Below are 16217 nucleotides of genomic sequence, written 5' to 3' on the forward strand. Positions count from 1 at the left end.
GATGAAAGCGAACCCAACTTCACGACCATCGCCATTTGCGCTAAGTACGGTGCCGCTGCTGGAACCATCTTAACGAGCTGATCATTGTAGCGCTAATTAAATAATGCAACACTAAGATAGCGATGGGTGTGCCACCGACCATCGTCGATGTCACCCGAGACGGACGAGTTCATTAAAATGCACCGAGCGAACTAATTTATCATTGGCCACGAACGAACCAGTGGCGCAACATATCAAGCGGCAACCGGTTGGGTAAGCGTACGCGAGTGGGGTCGAGTATGAAAATTGCTGCCCCGTTCGCTGTTTGCACTGGACCCCGGCCAGGACCAGCTTAGGAGACGTGTGCTACCCAATGAGAGCGAACCAATGGTCACCCACATGAAGCCACCATTGCGCCGCATGTACAACGTTACCCAAAGACTGCTGATCTTTGCAGTGCTGTTCCTCAATTCGTTCATTGATCTTGCCGCTATCGATGGTCACGTCCTTCCACGTCCTCTCATCAGCACCACTAGCAGCATCCCGGTACGTAACTTTTCCACCGCTGGCAGTGACAATATTGCGACGATCATCGGCACTACCACTTCTGGCAGTTCTACGCCCTTCGACGTTTCCGGTTTCACTACCACGGGCGCTCCAAGCTCCCCCAAACGTGTTACGGTGTTGCCGTTTGTGCGCACACCGCCCATCGCTACCACCGACCATCAGCATACCGAAGGTGACCTGCACAGTGACATGCTGAACAACACTGCCGGCAGGGTTTTGGTGGTTGCACCTGAAAACTTTTCTATCGACCAGCTACGCCAAGGATTTCTCAACTTTGTCAAACTGCTGCAAACTAACCGGTCACCGGTGGCGGCGAGCGACAGCGACGGCGATAGCGACAATCTGACGCTTTCTCGCTTCGACAAGCTGATCCAGTTCCGGGCCTGGCGCGGTAAGTTCCTTGTTTGCGTTCCTTGAGCATACCTTCGTCCTATTATACTTGCCAACTTGCGATAAGAAGGGTGTTTGAATATGTTTCTTTTCTTTTACAATCGGGACACTGCTCGTGAATGTTTTAAATTGAATTCAAGCATGAAAGTTTGAATGGTTAACTTCGTTTTGTCCGCACAGCTGACAAGCTGGTTCGTTCGGGGCACTTTTCTTGTCAGCTCAACAGTTACATTTCCCGAATAGTGGACAAAGTTTGCATGAATTATGTGGTAAAGTTTAACTACCAGTGCATACTATGCAAAGAGCATTGATTTGAGTGCTGCTGTACGGATTGTATATTTAATATATGTTTCCACCTTCCGACGGCGATACCCATTGACCATGCGTCAATCACCTTACCAGCACTCAATCTCAGGCGAGAAATGAAATTAATTCGATCCTGTTGTCGTCAAGTTGTAATTACTTTATTTCGAATCGATAAATAACTTTATTTCTAGCGAAAGCAATCTATTTTTTTATTTCTATAGCAGCCATTACCCCATGTCATTTTTTTTTTACTTCTGTGCGCCTGCGGAACCCATTCGCACGACTTCATTTTCGAGCCGCTTTCCATGAACTTCTCGACCTACTCTGATCGCTTAGCGTATCACCACTTTAACCACTCTGACTTCCAATGTTTGCCCCCAGCTGGTGACGCGTGGAGATTCGACGTTTCGCTCGAAAATCGAAAGCAAAATAGCTAAGGAAATGGTTGATTCTGCCAGCTACATCCCACGAATTCAATGCCCGGTTCCGGTACCGGGAACCATGGTTTTTGCGATCAAGCAGAACACCATCCCCAGTAATTGATTTATCTATCTAATATATTTGCTTTTTTATTTTACGCAGACGTAATCCAATTTATCCGTCATCGTCGTTCCGTCAACGGTACCGGGACGGGTTGAGCGTAGTAGCGTTCCGTATCGGGCCGGCCCCCGGGGCCTTGAACCGATTCTCGATAACCATCCTAGCCACCAATCTGAGACGTACAACTAGATTTCGGTTGGATCGTTTTCGGTTTCGATCCGATTTTTTCGTCCCTACACGCATGCTTATGGTTTGTCTGTTGCTTCGCAAATTTCTGCACCCGAATTCATTTTCTAACGGTTGTGTTTGTATGAGGAAAATCACGTTACACCATTTACCACACAACATCTACCACTTAACGCATTATTGCATAGGTTTTTACGCTACTTGCCTGTTTAACCCTTTTCGCTCCATCGTTACATTCGAGATTTGAGATTTTACTAAGAAGCGCGATATCAATGCAAACAAGAAAAGAACTTACTTTATAGTACACCCTTATCGATGAGCTGTTTATTTGGCACACACGTTCCGCTTTGCGGCCAACTTACCGATTCACTCTTTCCATCATCACAGATATGGTTGCGTTCGAAAGCTGGCTGGATGATCCCGCGTTTGCGACCGTAGTTTATATGTCGGACGAAAGTGACAGCTTCATCGGATACTGTGACAGCCTATCGACACACTTATCAACCGTCTACAGGAAGCTGGTGCTCTTCTGGCCTTGCCCAAGGATGAAGGTAAGCAAAGATGGCTAGGACAATGTTTATATATTTAATCTTACACATCTGCACATTCCTGGCGTCGCTGAAATGTCCACCAATGTCTGTTCGGAGTTCGCTGTTAGAGTTCACACTCTGTCCCACTTCATAGAGGGTTTTAAGCATATTGGGTATGTCAAATAGCACTTGAAGAACAAAAGATGTTATTTTTTATCCCTCGTATATAAGACTGACATTCTTCGGGTATATAACGTCAAAGAAAGCAAGAAATCTAGACCAGACCTAGATCTCGTGAGGTTGTTGTACCAGTAAAGAAGAGTTTTAAACTTAACATCGGAAGACAAAAATGTTTTGATTAGTAATGTATTTTGTGAAGCAAGCTATCAGTATAACTGCCACCTTACACCTAATAACCAGAGAAAGGAATGATTTGATGATGAGTTGAATTGAGGAGTTTAAGAAGAAAAGCCAAAATCTAAGAAAACAAACATAAGCTAACCAGTGCAGTCTGTAGGCTCAGTTTTTATAAGAAATCTTACAAAATAAGGGCTCCATCAGCTCCTGCGATCGAGAATACTCCATCATGACACGAAATGCAGGTTGAATTGCACTGTGATACATTTGTTAGACATCGGATGGAGGATGATAACACCCTCGCCACATACAGCGGATGGAACAGACTAGCATTGGCGGTGTGAGTGAAGAAGGAGAATTAACAGCTCATGGTTTAGCCGAACTGCAAGGAGGAACAGAATTCCCAACATCCGTGAAGACCAAAAGGCTACGATGTTTCAGGCACGTGATAAAGTCCATGTCCTACCAAGAATATGCTAGGTTGTGCCCCTTTCGGCACGAGGCACATTGATTTTGGTGGTACGATCAAGAGAAGCCCAACCTGTCAGAGATCGAACGTAACCGGAGGTAGAGGACAGAAATGGTGAAGCGAGTTTCGTGGAAAAAGAACGGTATCCTGGCCATGTCAGCATAACCAGCCCATCTGTCCACGTGTCAAGATGAAGAAGATGTTCACAATTTCAGTAATTCATGTTGCACGAGCTAGTTTGAGAAACCAATTTGATCCTACCACTAATTTCAGTAAACTTTTTCACGAAACCATTGCTTGTTGAGGTGAACGATTCTGATAATCGATGCTAGCAGAAATATGGGGAACGTGATTTTATTTCATAGAATCAATCTTATACCTACAAATCTACCATTCATAAACGTACGATGCAAACTGAAAAGGATTGGGGTTACACGTGCCGCAGACCTCTCCACTGGAACTACATGCTGAGATTTGTTTGGCTAATTAAGTCATAGACATTGGCTGTTTCACTCCTTTTCTAGCAATCACTTCGCCTACATACTACCAACAAAAACAGACATACAGAGCTCTCGAAGGCAAGAAGTTTTACTCGTTTCACAATTCATGGTAACATTATTGTGATTCTCATAATGATTTTTAAGATCTGGTTTTTAGGATTTTGAAGAATTGAGCCATTTTCTTTTTTGGTTATCCTTTTTTGTAACGATACGAATGATCTTATTTAAAAATTCACATGTATAAATATTATTGTAACAACATCTTGGATTACGACACATCCAGGATAATTAGCAGCATACATCAAACTGCTTTCTTACTTCTTTCATCCTAAAGATAGGCAACCTTTTCGACAATGCCGGTGCACAAATGGTCATTTTTAGTGAAGGTCAGTAATCACCAACCGTTCCAACGATTATCTGCTGAAATTTTCTATGCAGTGTGATTATAAACACGAAAGGTGCGAAAGAAAAACACCACACCACTGTGCCAACCGTGCTGTCGAATGCCTCCCGACCAGCATCAGTATCTGCCGGCAACAATCCAGAACCTGCTTCCTGTTCGAAGGCAAACGAAATGAAACGAAGCAAAACATAATTTATGCAGTTTTATTTACATAATCACGCCGCAATCAACTTCTCAAGAGTGAGCAGGGGCGAAGTGTGCCTGGGTTATCATATTTTTTGTATTAAGCTTTCTTTCGTTTTAAGCAGGGAAAATGGAGAAGAAATAGAATCAGCACTGTAATGACGATAACGTTGATTATGATTGTACCGTTGATGTAGGTAGAACAGAACAGTACAGCTGCCGGTAGCTTTCAATCCCACCGAACGGTGTCCAGCTTAAATGGAGCACTTTGAACTGACGAAAATATGTCGGATAACTCACGTTTGATTATATTACGTTCTGGTTGTTGTGTGCACGAAGATGGTATTTCTTTCTGTACAACATAAAAAAGCGACGGTCTTTTATTCTGCATCCAAATGTTGTTTTTTTTTGTGAGGTTTTTTTCCTTTTCTTTCTTCAGTTTTGTTCGCTGTGCTCTCAATAAATTCTCTTCTGTTTTGACCCTTTTTTGCCCAAAAGAATTTGTTAATGGAGCATCAATTTGGCTGCATCTAATTACTTGCTACAAACCATTTGGGGTGGGGTACACATTGGGGTTTTTTTTTTTTTAAATGTAGCATGTATAATCATCTGCGGACGATAAGTAAGGCTTTGATGTTCGCTTCGTTTAGATTATAAACTCATTGCCATTTTTTTTTTCGCATCCGCTGTGAAGATCGTGATTCTAAAATAGCACCGGCACATCTGCGACTCGTCGTGCGACATTTGTGCCTGTTTACGCTATGGTTCGTTCGCCAACGTGCGCCAAATTGGTCAGCGATTGCCGGTCGCTGTTTTGTTCTCCTTTTTTTGCATTAAAAGAACCTGAACATCTGTACCCTAAATCTTCGTGCCACACATGGGCGAGGAAACAAACAATAAATCCAACACGTCTCACAAAATGGCAAACATACCCTGAAATGGCACCAACAGCGAACAGCTCCACTGCCGGACAAGCAGCATAGGCACCTGTTAATTGATTACATCATTATCGTAATGAGCGCTGCAGAAGGTAAACATAGAGCAGCACCGCGTGAGCTTGAGTGTGGTCCACCTTTGCGACTGAAGCTAGCATCTCCACTGGATGCTGTCGTTATCACTATCGGTTTTCAAAGAATTCGCTAATGGCGAATAACGGCAAGCATCTGGCTATCGGTCAGCAAACTTCTAACTACACTGTTGGTGATGGTATCCAACACGAATCCATCTTGTTTCAATCCAAACGCGCCAGAATCGTACAGCATCCGTACACACAACGGGCACTCCGTTGATGTTGGAAATTCAAGGACCTTTCGAGTTCGCACAGCGTATCCGCAGCAAGGATTCGCTTTTCCGTGCCCTTTTCTTTGTGGATACATCAACCACTTCAAACGCCATAATACCAGTAAAATATTGAGGCTTGCTACACTCTGAAAGTTAGCTGAATTGGAACAACTTTTTTCTGAAGGCCTCCCAAGTATTTCCATCACGCCTTGTGGCACAATACAAACGCAACACAACCTGCCAGCTATAAATCGCTCAGACTAGGTGATAACGAATATATGATGGAAGAAGGATAGATAGGTATATTGAAAGAGAGAGACAGAGAGAGAGAGAGAAAGAAAAATAAATAGAGAAAGAGAAAAACAAAAAGAACAAAAACCATAAAAAAAGTTAAGTGACAGTCCGACTATCTCTACGTATAAAGTTACCCGCGAAAAACGGCCACTCTGTTCGGGAAACGATTGAAGGCATCGTTTTTTTTTTGCATCCAGACCGTTAAATAAATTTCTCAGCAAAAAATAACACATAAATGGAGGAACGCTTCACAGCTTGATCTTTTACTTTTATTTGCACCAATTTTTCCGTCCTTTTGTTGTTGTTGTTGTTGTTGTAATGGCTTAAAGAGACTTTGAATTCCTGTGGAATTCTTTCGTCTCTTACTCCCTATTTTGTGACGCTCACGCACACTTCAAAGTCAATCAAATAGTCCGTACGTCTTATGGCTTGTTTCTCGAGTGCCTGCTGAATTTGTAATAGCATTTTCACCAACAGCCTTAAGCCGGACGAAAGTTTTTCAAGGGCTGTTGTATTTTTTGCATCAATGTGTACGGCAACTTAAAAGTATCATATTATAATTTAAATGCTGTCTTGATTCGACCACTGTTTTTGTACTAATTTGACCCAGTTCGATTTGCACCATGTCGGAGCCATGCCATGCAATGCATGTACAATGAAAGCATTCAAAGTTTGTTAACGTATTTCGGTCAACTATACCGGTCAATATCAATAGAATAGCTTTCATCGACAATGGCATCTTTTGGGTAGCTGGAACGTACGACAAGGTAACAGCAAACAGCGCTAGAACGTGGTAATGATACGAGGGAAACGTAAACTTTCCGTATCGTGTGTCACTCAATGAAAGAATGAAATGCTTGTCAAGGGCACTTTCCGTCGCGTAGGCCAACCTCCCTAGCAACGGTCACGTTGACCGACTGCCGTTTCCAGCCACTGGCATGCCAGTCGCCGAAGCACTTCACGCCAAACTCGTATTTCATCCTTGGGACGTTTCAAATTTCCAGAACTTAGAAAATCACCTCACCGCCCAGCTCGACCCATTCGCAGTCTTTTCATTACGCTCTCTATCGCTCTGCTGCAGTACTCGTGCGTTTGGTGACATTTTCACGGCCCAACCGATGCTTCTTTCCTTTCACGTATTTTTTTTTACATTTCTGGCCCATCTCTTTTCAGGCGACGGAAAAGTTCATTCCCTCTTACGAAACAGTTTCGTACGCTGTGAAAAGCATAGCGCAGCAGCTTAATTGGACCGAAGCGATCCTGCTAGCGACAGGTAAGTGTCTTTTGCAGGTTCACAACCAAACAAAGCAGCGGTACGCGGTACCCCGGCACGAGACGCATAAATAAATCAATCCGTAGCCCACGCTACGCCAGCGATTGGTTTAAACGGTTCTGATACTATACCATTTTTGCCACCGTACCCCGGTGCCGGTCAATACATGAGCTTCCATCGATAGAGTGTTTTGGTTTAGGCTTGGCAATGGTTTTGCACATACGGCCCAAACAAAAAAGTGTTTGATTGTTGCTGAGGAAAAACGAGTGCAACTTGCGTATTGCTAGAATATTCGCCATAATTTCTCACAAGTCGTGAATTTTTAGATTAATTGCTCTGTTTTCGGTATCCTTTCTAGTCTCCTTTATTAAACACTAATATAAACCGCATGCAAAATAACTAAATTTGATTCTCACATTCGTATCTCATCTCCATCAAATCTGTTACATCTCATCCGATTTGAATCTGTTACAGTTGAGAATCTTTTTCTTTTTAGCGCAATGGTCTATTAGGCCATGTCAACTATAATATGCTTACCAGACTTACTATAACCACTGATTCACATGTAAATTGTGGTTATCATGATCTTATTATAATTGTTCTGGATTGTAAACCTAAGGATCATATTAAATACTTATCAAAGGCCAAGCGGCCAGAACGTTACCTAACGTAACGTCGTAACGTAACGTAGTCATCGCTCTCAACTATCACTTCGTGTTGTTATCTCAAAGTTATTAGAGTTGATTCTTTGTTTGAGGTTTTCTATTAAAAAAAACTTTTGCCCATCGTTTCTTAAAGCTATTAAGAGACTTGATGGTCTTCAATAAAACGTTAGCGATAGATTTTTTTACCAAAACCTCCAGTTATTCCTTCTGGAGCAAAGGCTTGCTGATGTTGGCCATCAGACAACAAAGTTCAACTTGAACAGATACTTTTCCACTGGACGATTGTTTCAACTTCCACGGAGAATGCAAAGATTATTTTGTCATCGATCTTCGTCTTTAGATGATGCCGCACTGTTCTGTTGCGGTAACGTCTGATGTAGTGTGGCCAGAACAAGACATCTGTTCGGATGGATGGATTTCTCCTCACGGGATAAGATATTCTTGATGCCAAATTGACCATATCGGGCGAATACGAAGCTCTTTGAAGTAGTTTCAGGAACAATGTAATGCCGGTCGTTTAAAAAAAAACCTCAAAAGCAGTTATTACACTGCGTTGGAACAATAGTTAAAGCATAATCATAACCTAAACCTTGAATAAGTAAGCAGAAATGATATTCATTTACAACAAATCTTGAAATCGTTTGATTATTTTTGTCACTTTTCAGTGCAAACATGGTAAGAGTGTCCATTGCATCATAAAATTAATAAATCCCTTCTGAAAATGCAAGCGAACAGAAGTCCCTCTGTATCTATTCTATTCCCACTTCTATCATGCTCTTGCTGGCAGAGTTGTTACTTTTAGTATCGGTCGCTTTGGTACTGTCGACATACCATCCCGGTAGGCTGTGGGCGATTATAAATATTGCCGATGATGAGGCCACTCGGAAATCGACAAGTACTACCCACAATCCATCCCTATGGTCCCTTGTTGACGGTTTGAATTACACGAAAAAGTTGTTGCGTTGCTGGCGTCCTACGTTTGCTGGGGTTTTGCTATGCTCGGTGCCGTAATAACCGTAAAGAAGCATGAAACAACCTACCGAGCGCTTCCGACGGTAATCAAATAAAAATGTTGAAATAGGCTGCTGTGGAAAAGGACAGCCAAGACGGCAACGATCCGTTCGGCATACATACAAACACTGTAAGATCGGACCAACATGACCTAATCCAAGTGAACGGTCCTGGTCAAACTTTGAACGTACCAGGAAAAGACATATTTTGCTGCTGAATGGCGAGCAGAAAAAAAACACACACACAAATAATTCTGCCCCGGAACCGCTGTAAGCCGGGGAGCTTAAATTTTGTGCCACTTGTTTCTTGCTTTCCGTGGGCTGATGATAAGATGATAAGCAAACAAACGGCCCAAATACGGAGCGTTCCAGCAATGTGGTGTGCATTAACCGCATAAAATAAAGTTGGTGGGCAGTGATGTTGCTGTGCTTGCCTATTTTCCAATTCTTGTCTATGCATTACGATAGATCCTGGTTTAGTTCCATAATTGGCGGAAAGATTGTTAAAAATAAAAACAATACAAGTAGCATCGAATCTTCCCAACACTGAGCATCGGACATGCTTTGCCATTTGCCAAGTGGCCTTTACAATGATCCAAGGGGTTTGTTAAATTATATAACTAAATTATAGGCCACTCGTAACGTGCCTTACGCCCGCACAGCTTTTGCTTCCTCGTCAGATTTTCAGGGCGTGCGAAAATTTGATCCCGTTTGAATTGTTCCAGCACCTCTGGTAACGTTCTAGTTACCGAGCATGAAAAATTAAGCATTTTATCTTACCGAGGCAAGCGCACGGCAAAGAACTACTAGCCACGAACAGCGAACCGTTGAAGGTGTTTCCGGAAGTACCGACCAGTGCAACGGTGGCCAGCGTTTTCCATTAAAACTTATCAGGGAATGAAAAATGAAACACTTTCGATGGCTGGTACGACACGAGTGGAATGTAACGTCAGGCTCACGATCGCAATGGCAACGTTACTTCGTCTCCTTGTTCCATCGGGACCATTTCCGGACGCGCGCGGAGCTTTGTACCAGAGCCGATCCTGAGAATGCTCGCACGTGGCTGCAAAGTACACGCCATTGTTTATTTAGGGCCGTGCTACATTTTGTTTGGATTTATTTGCAGCTTTGAACGATTCACAAATTTCGAAACTGTTGTTTCTGCCGCTCTCCGGACGGCAAGTGTGCGCGGTTTGAATTCACTTTCGCAACGGTTTTGGCGATGGAAATTTCGAACGCGCCGCGTACCACAGCGAGGAACCGAACAATAAACCTACCCCTTTTAACTTTGCTCGTTTATTATTTGAACTGGACCGCGGCTGTTTATATGCAGACTGATGGTGATGAATCTGACAAATGTTCATCATTCTTCGCAAACGTTGAAATACACAGAAGAGGCGCAGTTTGTGAATCACCAAGTGGTGCCGCATGCAAACCGACTCAACAACTGACTTTGTTGAATCCGTAAATTATTTGCTGGTGTCAAAATTCAATTTCGTTTCCTCCTTTTGTTGAACATGAGTTAAAGCACGCAAATAAGGCGATGTAAATCACCTTGCGAATAAATTTGGAACTGACTGCAACTTCCTTCTTCCTTCGTGTACTATATCATTCAAATGCAAAATTTAATACTTTGTATCGGTTCTATTGTATATCCTCTATTTCCGCTTTCAAAGGACCTTTCTATGCAATTGTTCCCATTTTCACGTTCCCAAATCCCGATGAAAGAAAATCGATCGTAAAACTGATTAAAGTTTAAAACGCTGACTCACGGGATGCTTCGTCGCTGTTAACATTTGTGTTAACGAGTGTCGAAAGCCGTTTTCTTGCAGCGTTTTGCAAGAACTTTTATTCCACGGCAATGGTTCGTACAAGTGTATGTGAATAGGTGGGTGACCGGCAATGTTACAATAGTCACCTTCGGCTTCAATTTAAATATTCATTCTTCTCTTCACATCGTTCCGCGATCGCCCATCGCCCAACCGATTCACCTGCACAGTAAGCCGTTTTTCTTTCCTGTCCAAAGGTGGTACGATCGCGGAAAGAAAACTGTGAAAATCGAACGGTTTTGAACAATCCATTGTGCGATTCATCCTGCCACCAACATGTAGTCGACGTTGGAGAGGGACCATCGGGCTAATGTCTGCTATGGAGCGTTTGCAAAATCACTGACTGATTTGAAATTCCGTTCGCTGAACAATCCACCAGTCAGCTGATTGAACACTGTTACAACACCGGGCTTTTTGCTGTATCCCTTTACTGATAACCTCTGCTTCATTCAACAGGCGCACCTCCCAGGGAGGCACCTACAAAATTGGGGTGGAATTGAAATGCTCTCAGAAGCGATGAATGTGACGCTTGCCCATAACCCCCCATTGGCGTTGGCATTGTTCGCGCGTGACTATACGCGTCGGTGTTTTTTTTTTGCATTCTTACGATAGTCCACGGGAGGGTTGCCAATACATTATTCGCCCACGGCCGCACGTCTCATTTTCTTCAAGCATTCCAACGGACATCCTTAGCCACCCCAGCCGGGTGATAAATCTATGGCTCATTCCTTTCGGTTGCCGTTCAGTGGGCGCCAGGCTCATGTGTCAATCAGATCCAGGCTCGAGAGGCAAATATGCCATTCCTGGTCGTCACTTTTCGCGCTTAGGAAATAAAACCGAAGCTAACGGTATGCAATAAAACCAACACGTTCATCAATTTTCATTTGCCTGTCAAATCGAAAGTGTACCAACGCGTGAAACCATATATTGAGGTCAAACTGAGTGGGTGACAACGGTGCACGGACAGTCATGCTGAAGTACTTCACACTGTTGTATATATTGGGTTAGGAAAAGAGATGGATGAAGCCATCCGTGAAATTGTTGGATTGTTGGAACGTCTCCAAAATTCGGCCAACACTAACATCAAATCCCAAGCAGCGAGAAAAGGGAATATTTCATGGAATATCGTTCGGAAGCCTAGCAGGAGCTTCCGGTCTTCGGTTTTTATTTCGGCCAGCAGCATCCTTCGTAGGGGCCTTTAGTCAAAGATGACGACGCTGTATCACAATAAATGAAATCTTTTTCAGGCGATGAAATCTGTACGTTGAGATGTTTGGACGAATGTTTACAGAAGAAATGAATGGCAAAGGAGCTGTGTATTTCGTTGGAATAGTTGCATTCGACAAATAGTTTAGGTAAGGCAATAGGTTAAACGGTTGCTGCATTAAAATAAATTACGGGTTACCCACGCTTACAATAAAGCATTTACAAGGGAAGAATCCAAAGTATTTTCTCTTCCTCAATGATTTTCCCATTCTCAATGCTCAATGAACCGTTGCTCTATACACTGTAGTCAATATTTATTTATGAACGATAGCCAACAATGTGTAGACTGTGAAGATGTGGAGACTTCTCTTAACTTACCTTTAAACTACCCAATAAATTAAGGGAGATTTAAGGGTAATGTAGGAAATTCTCACTTAACCACTGGCTGTAATATACGGAATTTGGCCAACACTGTGTTTGCAAGAAAACTGTCTACCTTGGGAGCCGGTCTGTTTGCTACTGTTTATTCCATTGTCAGGAGAGTTCATTTTACATTGCTCGGCAGTGGCGGATCTAATGGTGGGCTGAGTAGACGGCCGCCTTGGGCCTCACCGTGTGGGGGCCCAAAAAAAAATGTTTAGTAAGAAAAACTTTATGAATTGACCTAAAAATGGGCCAGAAAAGCGTCGCTTTAACCCTCTCCGTATGCTAGAGGGGTCCCGAAGTGTATCACCCCTCGTTCAACAGTTATGAAATAAGTCCAGGGCAGCCCGATAAGGATGTTATCGGGCAGCCCGATAAGGATGTTATCGGGCAGCCCGATAAGGATGTTATCGGGCAGCCCGATAAGGATGTTATCGGGCAGCCCGATAAGGATGTTATCGGGCAGCCCGATAAGGATGTTATCGGGCAGCCCGATAAGGATGTTATCGGGCAGCCCGATAAGGATGTTATCGGGCAGCCCGATAAGGATGTTATCGGGCAGCCCGATAAGGATGTTATCGGGCAGCCCGATAAGGATGTTATCGGGCAGCCCGATAAGGATGTTATCGGGCAGCCCGATAAGGATGTTATCGGGCAGCCCGATAAGGATGTTATCGGGCAGCCCGATAAGGATATTATCGGGCAGCCCGATAAGGATGTTAGCGGGCAGCCCGATAAGGATGTTATCGGGCAGCCCGATAAGGATGTTATCGGGCAGCCCGATAAGGATGTTATCGGGCAGCCCGATAAGGATGTTATCGGGCGATCCCATCCAACTACGCTTTTAGCTTCGTATCATTTGATTGGCCTCGTACCAACCCCCATCCCCCCTTCCTGAACTGTAATTTCTGAAATAAGACCAAGACCACCCTCCCGCTGTAATTAGGAGCCTCAACTATTATTCCGCCTAGGGCCTCCAAGGGGTTTAATGCATCACTGTTGCTCGGTATCGATTGTCCGAGGTGTCTAGTCCAGTTCTTACTTGAAATATTTCATGAAACGTTTCCTAACTATAAGTGTAATCTATTTCACGAAACTATTCTTCCTTCCCTTTCCTTGAAACAATTCCCTTTCATTTTCCACAGGTAACGAAATTAGTCAGGTACAATAGTACAATTAGTACAATAGAATAAGGTGCTACAATAAGCTATTACATCATCAACAGCTAGCCGTAAGTTGTTGAGGCAACTAATTGCAACCACCTTTACATACTCGTCATATTACACCCTTGAGAAGCGAAAATCTTGTCCCCCAATCGTCACGTGCAGCTAAGCTAATCCAAACCCGCTAAGACTCTCCACTGTCAGTGGATTACCGGATTCAGCGTACACTGATAAAATCAAATCAATAGGAGTCCATTTTCCCCACCCGTGTGAGGCAACTCAAGACGCAAAAAAAACCATCATGGGTACGCGCTGGAAACAGTGAATAGGAGTGTCCAGCTCACGGATAGCGGAGAAAACAATTTCTACTGATTGAAATTTATTTTTATGCGATCTGACTGTCACGTATTGATGACGATGCGCTACTCACAGCATTGGCGACCAGCGTGCAACGGTCTGCTACTATGTTGACGCTATGTTGACCGCTGGTGGAAAGATTATGAGCTCATAAACGATGGCTGGTGCCGACACGCTGCTTCTTGCTGTCGTCCGCAGGAGTTTTCTCTGGTGCGTTTTATATGGGGTCGTCCCAAGCACCGAGAACACCGGATTACCAGCGTAGCATCGATAAGGAAGCACGATCTGCACGAGCCGGACAGCTTGCCGTATCCTGCACGCTACCTCAGGCTTGGTGACAAATTGATACAAATTTATAACCGGCGGAATTAGCTTCACTTCCAAACAGGCCTCGCCCGGTTGGTATTCTGCTTTCTTGGAACTGACATTACTAAACGATTGCATTTGGAATGAGAATCGCTTCCGATTACGCTTTCACATGCCAACCGTTAAAGTGAGAAAGTTATTTCCAGTCTGCAGCTTGATTTCGAGCTTCACCGTTTGGGGCTGTCGTGCAGCTTCCGATCCTCCCCACGATTGCTCTAGGTCGAAAATGTCGGTCTCAATTCCACGAGTCGTATCCACTGATTTGGGATTTGCTTCCGCTTTATCCAGCAACCGATACACACGCATTCGATTTTGATAAACTTCTGGGGCCCGTTCAATTTCGGGCGTTCGAAAACAACTTTGGATGGCATCTGTACGCATTCCGGGTTGATTTATTTCGTTACTTACATTACTTACATTACATTACTTTACATTATCCAATTGGTGTAAGACTGCTCGGCATCTTTTCTCATGGTGCTTCCTTTCCGAAACCGAGCTATATCTTAATTTGGGACAATAATGTGTCAGCCTTTAGACTTTCACGGCAGTGCAGGAAGGGGACGCGTTGCTTTTACTTGTAATAGCTTATTGCTCACGATTTATATCGATCCCGCGCGCAAAATAAAGCAAAATCCCCAATTCAACCGAACGGAGGAAGGTTTCGCAAGTGTACATAAATCATACTCATTTCCACACATACTCACACACTTGTAGATGCAGCCAACGGATTGCTGAATCGCAAAATCTCACCCGAGTGTGTTCCGACTTTCGCTTTCCTCCTCATTGCCGTTGACGCCCACGTGGAAAGAAACGCCATTCCACTTCGCATCCGTGTGTGCCACCAGCACGGGCGAAACAAATATTTACAATCTATTGAAGGACGGAAATTTGTACGGCAAAAGTCAACAGATTGGTTGCCAGCGTTTAATATCGCGCTATTGATGCCAAAACCGGGTCGAAGGAGTGTTTTAAATTGATTGGCTTTTTCGGCAAAAGACACAGAGCATCGTGATCGGAAAGTGTATCGGTCGATATTTGGAACTAGTTCGTGCTTGTGCACGGATGAAGTTTGTTTTTCCTCAGCCGCATAAGCAATGTGTTTAATTTCGATGTGTTGAATTTCTGCCTTTTCCTGGAAACGAACTGAAAATAGTACATTTGGCTAATTTCTAGTATAAGTTAATGTTGGATATTATGATGCATTACCACTGATTGCTTATTTTCCTACATTTACAGATGCCAACCGTGCATTATCGCTTGCCTTAGCCAGTAATCTACACATACCCTACACGATCGCAATGGACCCATCCAGCATTCCCTCCACCTTTAACGATAGCAATGGAAAAGGTAAAGTATAGCTGGACAAATTGTTCCTCCATCTCAACCACTTCTAATCACATCGATAACCTGAAGCAATCGCTCGATTAAGAAATGTAATATGAACATAATTTCACGCCCTATTACTTTCCTATTTCATTATCGATCGGTTGGTCGATAAAGATGATGGAAAAATTCAGCGAAATCCAACTCACTCCCTGTTAAACATAAAGAAAAAAACAAAAATTGCGGAAAGCGAATCTTGAATTGAAAAATATAACCAACACAAACCGATATCGGAACCACACGGCGTACTGCTCCCGATCACGGGAATACCTGCGCTTATCTGGCACCTTCTCCATCCAGTGAGTTCATAATGGAGAATGAAATGTGAATTCGAATTTCAATTATTACATTTTGTTCGTCACCACCACTACCAACAGTACACCGTCTGCCTCCGGTGTACACGGACTTTTTTTGAATGGGAGCGCTTTTTACGGCTGGTCGATTCAATTCGTTTGCTGGCAAACGGGCTTCATATATTTTTTTTGTTTGAGACTTGTAGATACACATAATTGTACGTATGCGTGTGTTCATATGTTTGGCTTTTTTTTTACTTTTTT

The 16217-nt window shown here is 43.4% G+C and overlaps 1 protein-coding gene across 1 annotated transcript in view; it reads left to right on the forward strand.

Annotated features, from left to right (window-relative positions):
* Positions 1-366: 366 nt before the first annotated feature.
* The window catches only part of LOC128709938 (uncharacterized), a 38911-nt gene continuing 23060 nt past the window's right edge, over positions 367-16217 (forward strand). Inside the window, exons 1-4 of the mRNA XM_053804973.1 lie at positions 367-937; positions 2356-2519; positions 7159-7258; positions 15514-15624. Of these exons, the coding sequence (XP_053660948.1) occupies positions 367-937; positions 2356-2519; positions 7159-7258; positions 15514-15624 (946 nt within the window). The remainder of the gene's footprint in view (positions 938-2355; positions 2520-7158; positions 7259-15513; positions 15625-16217) is intronic.

Source organism: Anopheles marshallii, chromosome 2 (genome assembly GCF_943734725.1).
Source record: "Anopheles marshallii chromosome 2, idAnoMarsDA_429_01, whole genome shotgun sequence".
NCBI classification, from domain to species: domain Eukaryota; kingdom Metazoa; phylum Arthropoda; class Insecta; order Diptera; family Culicidae; genus Anopheles; species Anopheles marshallii.